This window comes from Clytia hemisphaerica, unplaced genomic scaffold, assembly GCF_902728285.1.
Source record: "Clytia hemisphaerica strain Z4C2 unplaced genomic scaffold, Clytia hemisphaerica genome assembly, whole genome shotgun sequence".
NCBI classification, from domain to species: domain Eukaryota; kingdom Metazoa; phylum Cnidaria; class Hydrozoa; order Leptothecata; family Clytiidae; genus Clytia; species Clytia hemisphaerica.
This window is the reverse complement of record NW_027104146.1, coordinates 155,395-169,846: the sequence shown is the minus strand read 5'-3', so window position 1 is coordinate 169,846 and position 14,452 is coordinate 155,395. Positions and strand designations below refer to the sequence as shown.

Below are 14,452 nucleotides of genomic sequence, written 5' to 3'. Positions count from 1 at the left end.
CGACATAAGGGTTTTTAACCCACTTGCAAAACGACATGTCTCCCAGGACCTCAAGAAGTGTTTTGATTCAAACGAACGGGAAAAGAAGAGAGCATACAACCAACGTGTGTTAGAGATTGAACATGGATCGTTCACACCTTTGGTCTTCTCTGCGACTGGCGGCATGGGACGTGAATGTACAAAATTTATCTCGCGTTTGGCCGAAATGATGGCAAGCAAACAGGACAAGCCATACAGTGAAGTAATCACCTGGATGAGGCAAAAGCTATCCATTGGGCTTTGCAAAGCTGTAGGTATCTGTCTACGTGGTAGCAGATCAGTCTTCTGTAAGAAAGACCTGAACATTAACGAGGATATATCAACAAGCCTCTTAACAACAAATATCAAAATCTAAATATATTTTTATTTTCATTTACTTCCCTATTTTTGGCGCTTAGGAAATATCCTTAGTATGTATACTATATTTTTATTCTAGTTTTTTTTAACTGTAAATATTTGACCCAAACATTTTTAACTCTGTAAATTTGTGTTATATAGTTAGCCTTATTACACCAGTTTAAAACGATGTACTGGTAAATATATTCTTGTATTGTAAAAAAAAAAAAAAAAAAAAAAAAAAAAAATTCATATCTCTCAAACCGGTGAAATTGCATATTTTAGTCACGTGACTTTGGTAGGAAATCCTTCCAAACCTAGGCTTCACTTTTCGATAAAAGTCGCTTAACTAGCCCTTCGGGCTTTACAGATCTGTGAACTAACTACGGCACACTTTTCAGCAAAAGTTTGACATCTAGCCCTTCGGGCTTTATAAATCTATCGTGTCACCCATCTTGTACATTTCTCTCTGGGACAACATAAAGTCAGATTTCTCATAAAAATTCAAAATAATTACTCAGAATTTGATTGAGTGCCTTCATCAAGATTTTCATTGAAGGATAAAAATATTTCATAATAATATAGAATTGGAATTTTACAGAATCGTGAACTAAAAATTTTTGGTTCGGTAGAAAAACCGGTAACGGTCGTTTCAATACAGCAAATCTCTCCCCATTCAAAGATCATCGCGCGACGGTTTCATATCCTCGTCAAAGCGGTTAGATTCTTCCCGCGGCGCGTGCAGCTTGGTAAGTGTTGTCATCCTTCTTGTCAGGTTCGAGTTTCACCATGTCGTCAATGCGAAGAATGGTAATGGCGGCTTCTGTGGCGAATTTCAAACATTTGATTTTGCTCATTGCAGGTTCCAAAACACCAGCTTTCTTGTTGTCACGAATGGTACCGTTGATCAGATCCAAACCAACCCTGAAAAAGTAGAAGAGGGATTAGAAAGAGTGAGTATCAACCATTATCAAAATGCATTCTAATTAGTCATTTTATTGTTTTAGATTTTGAAATCGTTTTCAAGCTCAACTTTTGTTTTACAGAAATCATTTGCCTGAATGATGTATACTATACCAAATATAGCTATTTTTAAATCAAAATTTTCATCTTTTGCTTTGAAAGGGCTGTTCCATAAAATTTCCATACAGGGGGTGGACGAGCCTTTTCAAGTGAAAACAAATTTCTTGGAAAATTTTAGATGGAAAATGGCAAAGTTTGCATAAGAACCCGTGGAAGAAATTATTTTCATGTTTTAAAGTGAGGGTGGACGAATTAAAATCAGTCCTTCACCCCCTGGAAATTCAAGAATAACTTTTTAATCCCTGGGAAAATGTAAAAAACACTTCTTTATACCCACTGGAAATTCTTCTCAGATTATCCCCTGGAAATGTTGGTCCACCCCCTGTATGGTCATAAAATGGAATGGCCCAATATATTGGCTTGATGAATTTTCTTGGACTTGCTTTTGTTCATTTTAAGATTTTCAATTCTGTAAATTCACATCCCTAAAGACATTGACCTATATCGGTTTCTTAAAATGATAAGTTTGAATTTTATTGTGAATTTTTTAGAAGAGAAGAACCAAGGTCTCTTTTCGTAAAGACGGCGGTGTTATGCTTAACTTGTTATGCTTTGTATGGGCGATGATATGTTTGGCGTAAGGGCGTGATTACCGTTATCCGAGATGTATATTGTATTCACTGTATGTTGTATTATTATGGTAGAGGGTCATGTGTTTACAAGTGTAGTATGATAGTATGACACCCATTCATAATAAGTGAGGTTACGTTTCAAATACTCATGGAAGTGTAGTATGAAATGTGTAAGTCGTCGTTTGATGTTACGCTTTGTATAGCACGAAGTAGATAGGGAGTGTAGTATGAAATGTGTAAGTCGTCGCTTGTTACGCTTTGTATAGCACGAAGTAGATAGGGAAAGCCACACGAAATGTGTTAGTCGTCGCTTGTTACGCTTTGTATAGCACGAAGTAGATAGGGAAGTGTAGTATGAAATGTGTAAGTCGTCGCTTGTTACGCTTTGTATAGCACGAAGTAGATAGGGAAAGCCACACGAAATGTGTAAGTCGTCGCTTGTTACGCTTTGTATAGCACGAAGTAGATAGGGAAAGCCACACAAAATGTGTAAGTCGTCGCTTGTTACGCTTTGTATAGCACGAAGTAGATAGGGGAAGCCACGTGTCATCATTCGTGACAAATGTAACATTACTTGAATACGTGTATAAGTGAAGTGTTTTTCAGTCCACCATAGCTTGCAGACTTCCCGTGGAGTGACTGAAGCGAGAAAAACCCGCTGTTTAAAAATTTCAAAATCGAGGACGATAAAAGTGCTCAGTCAGCAAGATAAGATCCAGTCAAATCAGAATCTAACCGTCTTTATCACAGAAAAACACACAACCATAAACTCGCTGTTGATAGCTCACAAAAAGATGCCTTTTCCACGAAAAAGACTTAAGGTTAGTTCAGTGGGCAAGCCCCAGTCCATTTTTTATCCCCTTTTAGCGTCCGGTTATAGGACGCTGCCCCTCCTAAAATCACTTGGGTGAAAACTTCTTTTTTAGTGGAAAAACACTAGAAAAAGTGCCCTTTTTGACTACCGACGGACGCTGCCATGCCTTTCTAAAATATGGCCCGAGCCCGTTAACTTTGTTTGCTTACAAACAATGACCTTTGTATAACCTAAACCAAGCTATATCCGCAATCTTTAATCGGAGTTTTTCGATAAGTGGTACACGCTAATAGTTAAACTAATCGATGTGAATCAATTTATAATGGATTTATAATGAAATTTTTTTTTCACCCACATTGAGAAACTTAGAAATCCAAACTAAAGGCCGGTCTCCACTTGCGATCGCTTCGATCGCACTTTTCGACCAAGCTTCCACGCTATTGATCAAAATAAAAATGAAGCAACTCCATTGGCGCGATCTGACGTAATGGTTGAAAAAAAACAGTTCAACTTTTTTTTCTCGAGCGCGCGCTACATTTTTATGACGTAATCGTTTTTCCAAGCAAAAAGGATTGGAGCCAAAAGATGCGATTGCAGCGCGCGCAAGTGGAGACCGGCCTTAAAAACAAACGAGCGCTTACCATTTCAAGTTGGCTTTCTCTGGTTGGACTTGGGAGGCGTTATGGTAAGCTCTGAGTTTAGCAACGAGATCAGCCGAATCTTTGGCCGCGTTCACTGTCAGCGTTTTGGGGATGACGAGAAGTGAGTTGGCGAATTCTGCAATGGCCAGTTGCTCACGAGATGCCTAAAGAAAGAAACAAAAGTAACATTTTTTTTCTAGCGATTATCAGTTGTGAGGGCTAACACAATTAAACCATCTTGAATTTTTTTAACTTGATTGAATTAGGCAATTCAGCTTGGAGAATCATAAATCTAATGAACAAATCGATTCCATGATATATTATGGCTAGGTCCTGAGAGTCCTTTTAGGACTGACTTTCGAGATGGTGTTAAATGAAAAAAAGCGATTCTGCAAGGCCCCAATACAGTATAGGCGTAGGATCCGAGTCTAAATATTATTGGATTCTGGAGCTAAATAATAAAAGAAGCTTATAACGTTTTATGTGAGTGAAGCAAAAGCAGCTTACCAATGAAGTGGCGAAGTTTTCGAGGTAAATGGAGAGGGCGGCTTCGACACACCCACCGCCAGGAACGATGGACTTGGATTCCATGACACGTTTGACGACGCATAGCGCATCGTGAATTGAACGTTCCATTTCATCGCACATGTAGTCGTTTGCTCCTCGTAAGATGATTGAAGCTGCTGGCCTCGTTTTCGGGCTAGAGAGAGATAGTAATGAAAAATTGAAATGTTATAGACAACAACACACTAAAAAATTAGGTTAATTGTTTCATTTAGGGTCTTGTACGCATAGAATTTTTTTGCAAAGCTCAGTTTAAGGATTTTTCTCTTACTGTTAACTCTTATGTTATAATCTCTATCTTGGGCTTAATAATGAAACTCTTTTAATGAAACTTTTCCATAGCTATTGACATCTCAAGATAAGAGTTCATTTTTTGCTTGCTCCTGACTTTTTCCCGTAATAAGACTCAAAAGTTTTAATACCACCTCCAGATAAAATAACAAAAAATAATATAGTCAATTAAATAAATAAAAGTGCCAATCACATGGACTTCACCTTGGGGGAAAGGATATTCGAGAAAATGATTGTTCTTACTTTTTGATAAGGATAAGTTCGTCATCGCAAATTCTTTCTTGAACAACTTCTTCAGAGTGACCCAACAATGAAGTATCGAAACTCTCTTCACCTTCCAAGTTGGCCAGTGAAAGACACACGGTACCTGTAGGAACAGAAATTAAAACATTAAAATTTTATAAAAATCAAACATTACACACAAATCAAAAAACCTTAATGAAATTTACTTTTGTAACAAAATACAGGCAATACAGTCGACTCTCTCTCTAATTGAATCTTCAAAGGACAAAAATTTTTATTCGAATTAGAGAAAGAGTCGAATTATAGAGAGTAACTTAAACCACTTTACAGTGGACTAATATAATAGTTCGAAGTACAGAAAGATTCGATTCGCCTCGTTTTAAAATGAAATATAATTTCATGAAATTTAAGTTACGGACGTAAACGTAAACATTTGTTTTTAGAGAGAGAAGAAACATCAAATATAATGATCTGCTGTCAAGCATCTTAATAATGTTAAAGCGAAGGAGGGCCCGCATTCCCTTGATACCATAAATAATTGTACTGTAATGCCACACTTCTGCGAAAGTCAGACCAGCTTGTCTTACACACTTTAGAAAACAGGTATTTTCGAAAAAATTGCTAAGAGGCGAGACAAGCTGTAATCACATATTGAATTATGTTTAGGAGGTTGTGTTGCACACAAAATGCCGGCTAGTTGTAACAATTAAGACTTACCACCGGTGGCCCTTGCGATTCGTTTAAGGTCAGCTTTTTTGACGCGGCGGACAGCCATAGCTCCAGCTTCCACAAAGTATTTCATACAAAGGTCATCAACACCTCCGGATAACAAGATGACGTTCGCTCCGCTTGAAAGTACTTTCTGTATTCTCTCTTTTGTAATGTCTGCTTCTCTGGAAACAAAAAAAAGTGCAGTTTGAATGGGAGAACATTCAGATTTAGAGCTATTACAGCTGTACAGCTGATGATTGGAAAAACTCATTGTTCTGTTTATTATTTTGATACAAATAGACCTTATCGGAGTTTTTGATTTTAGGAATTACTCGAGAGATTTCTATTGTAATACACTCGAAACAATCCCACAATGCATCGCTTTTTTAGAAAAATCAAAAACTCCGATAAGGATTATTGTTTAAGCAATAAGTTTTATTCACATATCCGTTAACTAAAATGTTAACGGAGATTTTTAAGTACTTTGTCCAAACAATTTTAAATGACAGCATGGTCTGCTGAAATGGTCTTTTGTGCATGGCATTTGAAGTAAAAATTCAACTCAATTCTATAGTACAAACCTTTGCCTGACAGCGTCCAATTTTGCTGGGTCTTCAATTTGTACCAAGACTCCGAGATTCATTTTAGCTTTCATCAAACTGAAGTCTAAGAAGGCGATTTTGGCACCACTGACCTTCTTTGGCATGCCTGAAAAGATGAAAATAAAGTGTTATTGTGAGAAATTTTTATTCTCAAATTCTTTACTACCTGACGTACATCAAGCTGTTCATATTTGCCCCTGAAAAGTACAAAAAATCAACATTGACTAAAGTGGGAAACATTTGGTAGGGGCTGGTCCGAAAGAGTGATTAAATGATAGGTAGTAGATATCTGCTAGATGGTTTAGAGGTGTATAAGTTTAAACTGACTCAAGTGTCATAATTGGTATAAGGATGAGGTATTCAATTTAGTATACATTTCCATAGTTTTGCTTATACGATTAAAGAATACAGATTGAGATTTCCAGAAAACATAAATTTATTTGGAGTCTGGAGCTCTTCTTAATTGGAGCGAAGGAAGACAAAGCCTTGTCACATCTAAACAGTACTGAACAGGGATATTAAAACCAAAGTTCAAAATACAACAAAAAAATAACAATAACCTTCACAAGCCACTACACAGTTCAATGCATAACCAGAGACGAGGATGCTTTCTTTCATATTTCCGCCATGGGCTTTCAGAACGTTGATAGCTTTAATGGGAACTTTTGTTTCTCCTTTGCTTCCTGTCTTCTTGACAGCATTTGCAGCATCAACAACCATGTCTGCGAAAAAGTCAGAATCAACACCAACAAGTTTTGAAGACATGGAAGTTTTACAACAATTAAGAAATGCTTCACGGTCCAGGTCTGTGGTACTCATTGCAATGTTTTCTTGAATATATTTGCAAGCCTCTCTAAAAATCAGAATTATATCTTTTATTAAAAACAGACCTGAAAAATAAGTAAATGCCTTTAAGTTTCTTTTAAATATTAAAATTTCCTAAGTCTTTATAGTCTAGATCATAATTTTCTTACGCTTTTTTATTGGGTTCCTTTCTCCTGGCAGTACAATTTATATCCGGGAAAATGTACATTGTACCCTTTGGATTAATTTATAGAAATAGAAAGTTTTTTTGCGAGAGGGATTGGAACCTTTTAGTGTTTGTATCTTATGTTTGTGTCTTTCCTTATAGACAATTAAAAAAAAGTTCAAGCCTTTCATTGAGAAGGACTCATTGTTAACCAACCAAGAATTGGCATATCTTATTTCAAAATTAACAGCTTTAGTTAGTTATCATCTTGCATAAAAAAGATTAAAAAACTAAATTAGATTACAAGTAGAAGTCCATGAATAGAAGATAGAAATAACAAGTAAATGAATACTATGGAAAGGTACAAGGAAGCACTTACTTGCAGGCCAATCTGTAACCAGAGATGATAGATGTTGGATGTAATTTATATCTGAGAAGATTTGTAGCGTTTTTGAGGAGTTCTGCCGCAATGATGACGACTGACGTAGTTCCATCTCCAACCTCTTGATCTTGAAGGTCTGCAAGTTCACACAAGATTTTTGCTGCTGGATGTTCAACCTCTAGTAATTTCAAAATGGTAGCTCCATCATTTGTGATTGTCACATCCTATAACAATAGAGTAAAAAGTTGCCAAATCCCAAGAGCTTAAAGAATTGAGTTTCAAAAATCTAATAAAAATAAGAACAGTATAAAAGGAAGACCATTCTAACCTTTGGTGAAACCTAAAAAGCATATATATATTTGAGCAAGGGACTACTTTAGAATGAAACGAAGAAAAAAATTTCAGGAAATAATGTTGACCAATTCTAGTGATTACAGCTGCCTTACCCCAATGTCATCAACAAGCATTTTGTCAAGACCAACTGGTCCAAGCGAGCTTTTGACAATATTTGCAATGGAGCTGGCTGCCATGACTGAAAAATCAACAATAAAACATCACTTGTTTGGACGTTAAAGCTTTTCCCAGTAAAGTCCCTAATCAGGGTGGCCGCTTAGTTTAGAAGATGGAATTTTTAGATGGAAAAGCCTCTTCACTGAGATGGAAATCTGTCAGAGATGGAAGAACTTTTAACACTGTTTTTTAGCCAATTTCTAGTTGTCTTAGTCAAGACTCTCCCACTCGATTCAATCAATAATTTTTCCAATCGATTTCCAATCAATGAATTGGATATAGATTAATTCCGCTCAGCGATAGATAATTGATTAAAAAATGATCGATAATCAATCTATACTTAAGAAAGGCTCTATTACCTATCCATCGTCAGAATGAATCAATATCCAATCAATTGATTGGTTACCATAGATTTGTCTATTATCGAAAACCCTCCTTTAATTTCGACAATCCCTTGCCTAATTCCGACACCCTTCTTTAGAGTTGGGATTAGTATGCAGGTTGGAATCGTTGGTCACTAATTGGCGGTTAGAGGAAAAAATATTTTTTTCAATCAGTGATTCCAACCTACCTTTGAAGAATACTTGACCCTTATCCAAAGTACATTGTAAAAAGTGTGCAATCATTCTCGGAGCATTTAGAAGATTTGACCAATTGTTTGTCATAATATGGCTGATGCAATAACGACAACGTGCTTTATGAAATCGTAATGAAATTACAGCTCATCCAAATGCACACATATGATTATAACCCGGTTGTCCGAGAACAAAATCAGGAAAAAAAATTGGAATTAAAAAACTTTAAAACAAATCCAAAGCACTTCTTGTCCTCGGCGGCTGGCAAAAAATTACGAAACCAAATGTAAAGGGTCACTGGAGTTGACCAATAAAGGTTATTTTGTCCAAGTCTCATTGATTTATTTTGGCCCCCTGGTTCTTCGCCCCCCCCCCCCGAAAATGCTCCTGCCACAATGCCACTGGTAAGCATGCGCTCTAGGCGCAAAGAGGCTGCACGTACATAATAAGACTCTTTATTTTTTATTTCAACTTGGTCTGGTGGTCTTATTAAATTCAAAGGGAATCTGGGTTCTTTTTATCAATTTCGGTTCACGGTAAAAAGGCCTACTAAAAGAAAGTTGTTTTGATTTTTATATCTTCGTGGAAAGCATGCTAATTAGTATTTGGTGATGACTACATCATTAAAGTTTTCTTTTCAAAAATGACACTTTACATTTCTCATACATCAACAATCTGTGACGTGAGGAAGAGTACAATTTACTGATTGATTGGCAACTTTGGTAGCTAGGCGAACCCGAAAAAATTTTTTGTTTCCGGTCCACCGGCCAACATTTTTTTTCTTCATAAGAACCAAATAGATAACAGATGAAACTTTCTTCTTAAAAACCTTTACTCATAACTCATTCAAACTGTTACATCGTTCCATATTTCCTACAGTTATTTAGCATGCTTTCTGGACGTTTAAAGATCAAATAAATAGTGTTATGCATATTAAATCAATTTATTAGAATGAAAATTTAGTTGATTCTTAGAAGAAAAAATCACAAAGTAGTACAGCTTTTTGTAATTAATAGCAACACATTTCTTTCAGTGTAAGAGAGAAAAAAATATAAAGACAGAATGTGGGGCAACACTAACAGCCAGAGAGATGATTCTTTTCTTCTTAATTTTTTTTATTAAAAATCATGAAAAGGACCAAAAAAAAAATTTTCCCGGCCGCCTGCATGACTTTTTCTTTCCGGTAGACCAGAAACAAAATAATTTTTAGGGTTGGCCTGAGTTTTCACCACGTTTTTTAATGTTTTCAGTATTTTGATATTTCTTGTTTTTGACCAAAGTCCTTCACCTGGGGACAAATATTGTTTTGAAACTACCTTATCGGCCCTTTTTATGCCGGCCCTTATTACACCACAGCCTAATTTTGTGCTTAAACCAATTAGGGCTGTTAATAGCACCAAAATTTGTAAAAATGGGTACTTATGCTTCAAATTTGAAAATAATGACTAAAATTTACATTTAAAAATGTCATTTTTGTTGAAAATTTTATCGAAAATCACTGATTTTTAAATATATTACCGTAGGATCGTCTAATATCGACATACGTCTTCTAATCTCCACATAGCTGTAGGCTGGTCTTCGAAATAAAAAATCAAACATAAACAAATTCATAACAAAGTTATCAATCAATCACTAAATTGTACTCTCTCTCTCTATCACATCACAGATTGTTAATATATGAGAAATGGGAAAAATCAAAATATAATAGCCGCATTCTTTTTCACCGTCCAACATATAATATGAGAAATGTGAACTGTTATTACTTATATTTGAAAATAACACTTTAACGATGTAGTAATCACTAAAAACTAATTAGCATGCTTTCAACGAAGATGCCCAAATTACAACAACATTTTGCATGCGAGGAATTTTTTAGTAGACCTTTTTACCGTGAACCTAAAATTATTAAAAGAACCTGGTTTCCTTATGAATTTGAAAAGGGACCAGGTGTGCTAGGTGCGGCGCCTAGAAGTTTAACGCGGCCTCCTAGCGCCTAGAGCGTGTGCTTGCAATAAATAATAAGGAAATGGAAACCAGGTTGACTGAGCGCGCAAATTATTTTTATCACGTAAAATTTTAATGATGGACACGAGAAAGTTACGAGGAAGTTTGCATGCGTTTCGTGTGTTGTGTAAAACTGCTTATAATTTGGCTGTTTTTTTAATTGAAAGGATTGCAATGTTTACTAAACTTCTAGTTTGATGGATGAACTTGTTCGATAAAAATGATACCAAGAATTTCATTCAAGGTTTGTTTTGATTATTTTACAGATCCGGTGTCGAGATTGGAAGACGTATGTCGAGATTAGACCAACTTACAATAAATATTTCACTGAAGTTTTAAGTATGGAGTAAAACAATGGATAATTTTGGTGTTTGAATCATACCTAAAAACCTTGGCTGGAATTAGTGAGGCAATAATTACTTTTGGCGTAAGGAGTGGATATAAAGTAAGATTTTCAAGCTGACGAGAGGAGCACCACCATTCTAACGCCCGTTTTCATTACGCTAGGTTTAAACGCATCCACCTCGCTCTACTTGCGACAGTCATATAACTACGTAGAGTGTAAATAGAATATAAAGTGCTTTTAATTCATTAATCCCTAATCTCATAATCCCCAATTCCTAAAATGTGGCTCATGGTCATGATTCACTTAACTTTATACATTTTGTTTGTTAGAAGTACCAACAATTCAAGCTCTTTGTCTACAAATTTTGAGCAACTTCTAAGATAAGATAAGATAAGATAAGTCTCTTCTCGTTTTTAAGATATGTACAGTGAATAAAAAACTAAGAACGATTAGCTCATAAATACTAAGCTTTCAAAGCCGTTCATTAGTACAAAGGAAAATCAATCTAGATAGCTATAATATATGGATCATAAATACTACTACTGACTAACAATATTAGTGATATTAGTAGACTAAGGTTTTTGGCAGTTACATCAATATGCCTTCTTACCTGTCTTTAAAAATATAAATAAAAGTAATCACGGAAAAGGACGCGAAAAAAAAAACACATAAGTGTGAGAACAGAGTAATCAAACTCGTTAGAAAAAGTACCATTAGAAGTCATAAAAAATCAACCTGAATAAATGCAATCGAAATCCCAGAGAACTTCATAATTCCCCAAACAACATTACATTACTATGTCAAACTCCCATTACATAAATTTTACAATTACGTCAGAGTAGACTACGCTCGCCACCGAAGAGGTTTATTTGGAAAGGGTAATTACATTTTATCGTTCGCTTCTTTTTTAAAGATTGGCCGGGTTGGAAAAGTATGATGAATTTCTTTGTACATATTTTACCTACCCCAAATATTTAGGAGGCTGAGTTTTAAACAAATGGTCAAGTTGAAACGAACGATAAATGTATCAAGGTCTGTTTTATTTACCCCCTGGTGACTTAACAAAAGAGACTTAACTCGATGTTACAATCCAATTATTGAAAGTTTGTCTCGGCCTTTTTATAATGAGCGAGACATACGTTCTCTGATTACGCAATTTTCATATTGACATTTTCGAGGCATTTTGATGTAACTGTTTGGTATGATACAGTCAGTCACATCCTGGCAAATGAACGGGGTGAGCATTTTCATGGGGTATTCGTCACCCAGTGTAAATGAGATAGGACGTCTCAGGCTAAAAGCGTGAAAATGAATAAAAATGAACTTCAAACTGAAAAAGGGAAAAAAGGAAGAGAACTGGGAACTTTATTTTTTCATTAAAAGTTTCTTCAATCTTCGAAGACAAAATTGACCCATGGAAAAAAAATTTCATCTATGCAGTTCTTTGAAATGAAGCAAAATATTTCCAACCCGGTTCAATTAAACTGGGTATTCGGCGCTATATCGTCACTTTCGTTTTCCCCCCCCGTTCATTTGCCAATGGTCGCAAATGAAAAATACCCTGTTCATTTGCCAGGATGTGCCTGACTGTTATACATTTATATGCCAGTGTTTTTTACACTTTTGGCAAAAACGTGAAAACTAATGTTCGTCAAAAACGTTTTTTTTCAGTCTAAAATCACGATTCTAAGCATGAGAAGATTAAAATCTCAGGGCTTTCGGGGGCTTTGCCCCCTGAACCCCAACCAGGGCTCAGCCTTGGACCCGTTGGGGGCTTACAGCACCCCCAAAACCCCCCCTGCAATTTCGCCCGCCTTTTCCACAAGCCAAACTTCTTTTGGCGTGCACCTCACTTTAATAAAATAACAATTTGGCGTGGACTTTGTATCGTTTCCACATACCCCCAGTCAAATAAAAAATACATACCATTCTGTTCACGAATCTCGTTTCCAGAAGTTCTATCACCAGTTATTACCATGGAAGCCATTTTGAAAGGTGTGGAGAGAGACAAGCTTCTGCAAAATGTTCTGAGTTGTTCTTCTAGCTAAGACTCCCTTTTTGCTTTCCGCTTGCTTTCCAAACTTTTCGAACCTTCTGGAAACATGTGAAGAGAGTCGCGCGGAAAAAAAAATCTAATTTGAGGAAGGAGAAACAGTCTCCTCCGAGACCCTAATCTAAACGTTCTGCAAAGTAGTTCAAGATCGAAAACGAAAGTTTAGAACATTTCCTCTTGTTCCGCTACGATGCCGCTGGATGAGATTAAAAGTTTTTAACAGAGAGAAGGTTTTTTTGTGAAAAGTTGGTCATTTCAGCAAACTTTGGTTCACAGTTCAAAGGTATTTATCACCATCTTGCAATAACATTTTTGTTAGATTAACTATCTACTTGAAGGAAGGGGAAGGGGATGTGATTTTCTACATAATAATTGTCCATTTTTTTAATTATTTGATCATTTTATAGCTATATATTTTGTTTGTTCAGATATGTGTTGGGGTAAAAACACACTCATCTGGTACTTTTTGTTTAGAGTTTATAGAAATTTTGTTTTGGCTTTATAGCTATTAAAATTTGCAGACAGTTAGTCACACTAGCTTCCCGCCAAAATGCATATCAAAGATTAATGCTGCGAAAGCGCTATATCGTTTACTTGACTCTCAAGCAAAAAAATGCGCCGCAAAACTTCTAAAGGGATTCATGAAAAAATAACCCGGCGCTTTTTAATGAAAATAACATTTTCAAAAACTTTGAGAAATTGCCTAAAATTTAAGCCATAGATGAAAAAATTTAAGCCAAGCCAACCTTGAAAACTAATTTGAAGAGCAACTTCCCAAGAAAAAGATCTACGGGGGAGGCGGAACCCACCTAGATCCGCGCACCGCCGGATAGGCTTTTTCCCGGAAATTTTGCCGGAACTCAAACAATGACCCATTTACATGTGCGGAATTATTTTTACTTTAGCGTATAAACAAGGCCTTAAAAATCGAAGCGCTGTCTCGGGAATTGAATGACAAAATTTGGTTGGTTGATATTTGGCTGCTGCACGTTCGCAATCGGTTATTTTGTCACATTTTAAGTTTGCAAGTTTTAATTGATTGTCTTGGGATCTTGAACTTGATTCAGGTAACTCTCATCCTTGTTGTTGAAATACATCCTGTAGATGACTGATGTTGTTTTTTCTGAAAGCTTAATTTCCTAGTGTGACTAACTGGCAGATGTAGTTGGCAAACCATCAGGTAACTTGCATCCAGTCAGTCAGTTACATCAATATGCCTTCTTACCTGTCTTTAAAGTTAAAAATATAAATAAAAGTAATCACGGAAAAGGACGCGAAAAAAAAAGACATAAGTGTGAGAACAGAGTAATCAAACTCGTTAGAAAAAGTACCATTAGAAGTCATAAAAAATCAACCTGAGGGCCAAATTGAAAAGTGGTCAACCAAAACACAAAATCAAAAATCTTACAAACAAAATATATAAGTAACTGTGATTTTTTTTTTAAATAACCCTTAAATTTTCCAATTTCAACTTTTAAATCAAATGAGTCGCACTTTTAGTCTCTGTAATTAGGTGATTATATCGAAACACAACTAGTGAGGTTTGTCACGGAAGGACAAGTGTTAAAATATAATGGACCTTCTTTTGAAAAATAAATGATTAATCAAAAATGAAATGTTGTTTTAAAACAAGTACATACCCTAGTTAGTTTAATAGGTTTGTTCATTTTGAAATAAGTCAAACAACAAAAAAGTACTGCAAGCAGAAACTTTTTT

At 35.8% G+C, this 14,452-nt stretch overlaps 1 protein-coding gene across 1 annotated transcript; it reads right to left on the bottom strand.

Annotated features, from left to right (window-relative positions):
• Positions 1-898: 898 nt before the first annotated feature.
• LOC136813823 (T-complex protein 1 subunit alpha-like) lies at positions 899-12,829 on the bottom strand. The gene is made up of 10 exons (XM_067070309.1): positions 12,610-12,829; positions 7,695-7,780; positions 7,246-7,472; positions 6,457-6,749; positions 5,876-6,002; positions 5,301-5,476; positions 4,584-4,707; positions 3,993-4,185; positions 3,486-3,649; positions 899-1,299 (listed from the first exon to the last, which is right to left on the bottom strand). The coding sequence occupies exons 1-10, from the start codon at positions 12,668-12,670 to the stop codon at positions 1,095-1,097; spliced, it is 1,656 nt and encodes a 551-aa protein (XP_066926410.1). The 5' UTR covers positions 12,671-12,829; the 3' UTR covers positions 899-1,094.
• Between the last annotated feature and the right edge of the window lie 1,623 nt (positions 12,830-14,452).

Coding starts and splice junctions, on each gene's coding strand:
- LOC136813823 (XM_067070309.1), bottom strand. CDS start 12,670: ATGGCTTCCATGGTAATAACTGGTGATAGAACTTCTGGAAACGAGATT. Junction 7,781..12,609: donor CGAGATTCGTGAACAGAATG/GTATGTATTTTT, acceptor TTGATTTTTCAG/TCATGGCAGCCAGCTCCATT. Junction 4,186..4,583: donor GAACTTATCCTTATCAAAAA/GTAAGAACAATC, acceptor ATCTCTCTCTAG/CCCGAAAACGAGGCCAGCAG.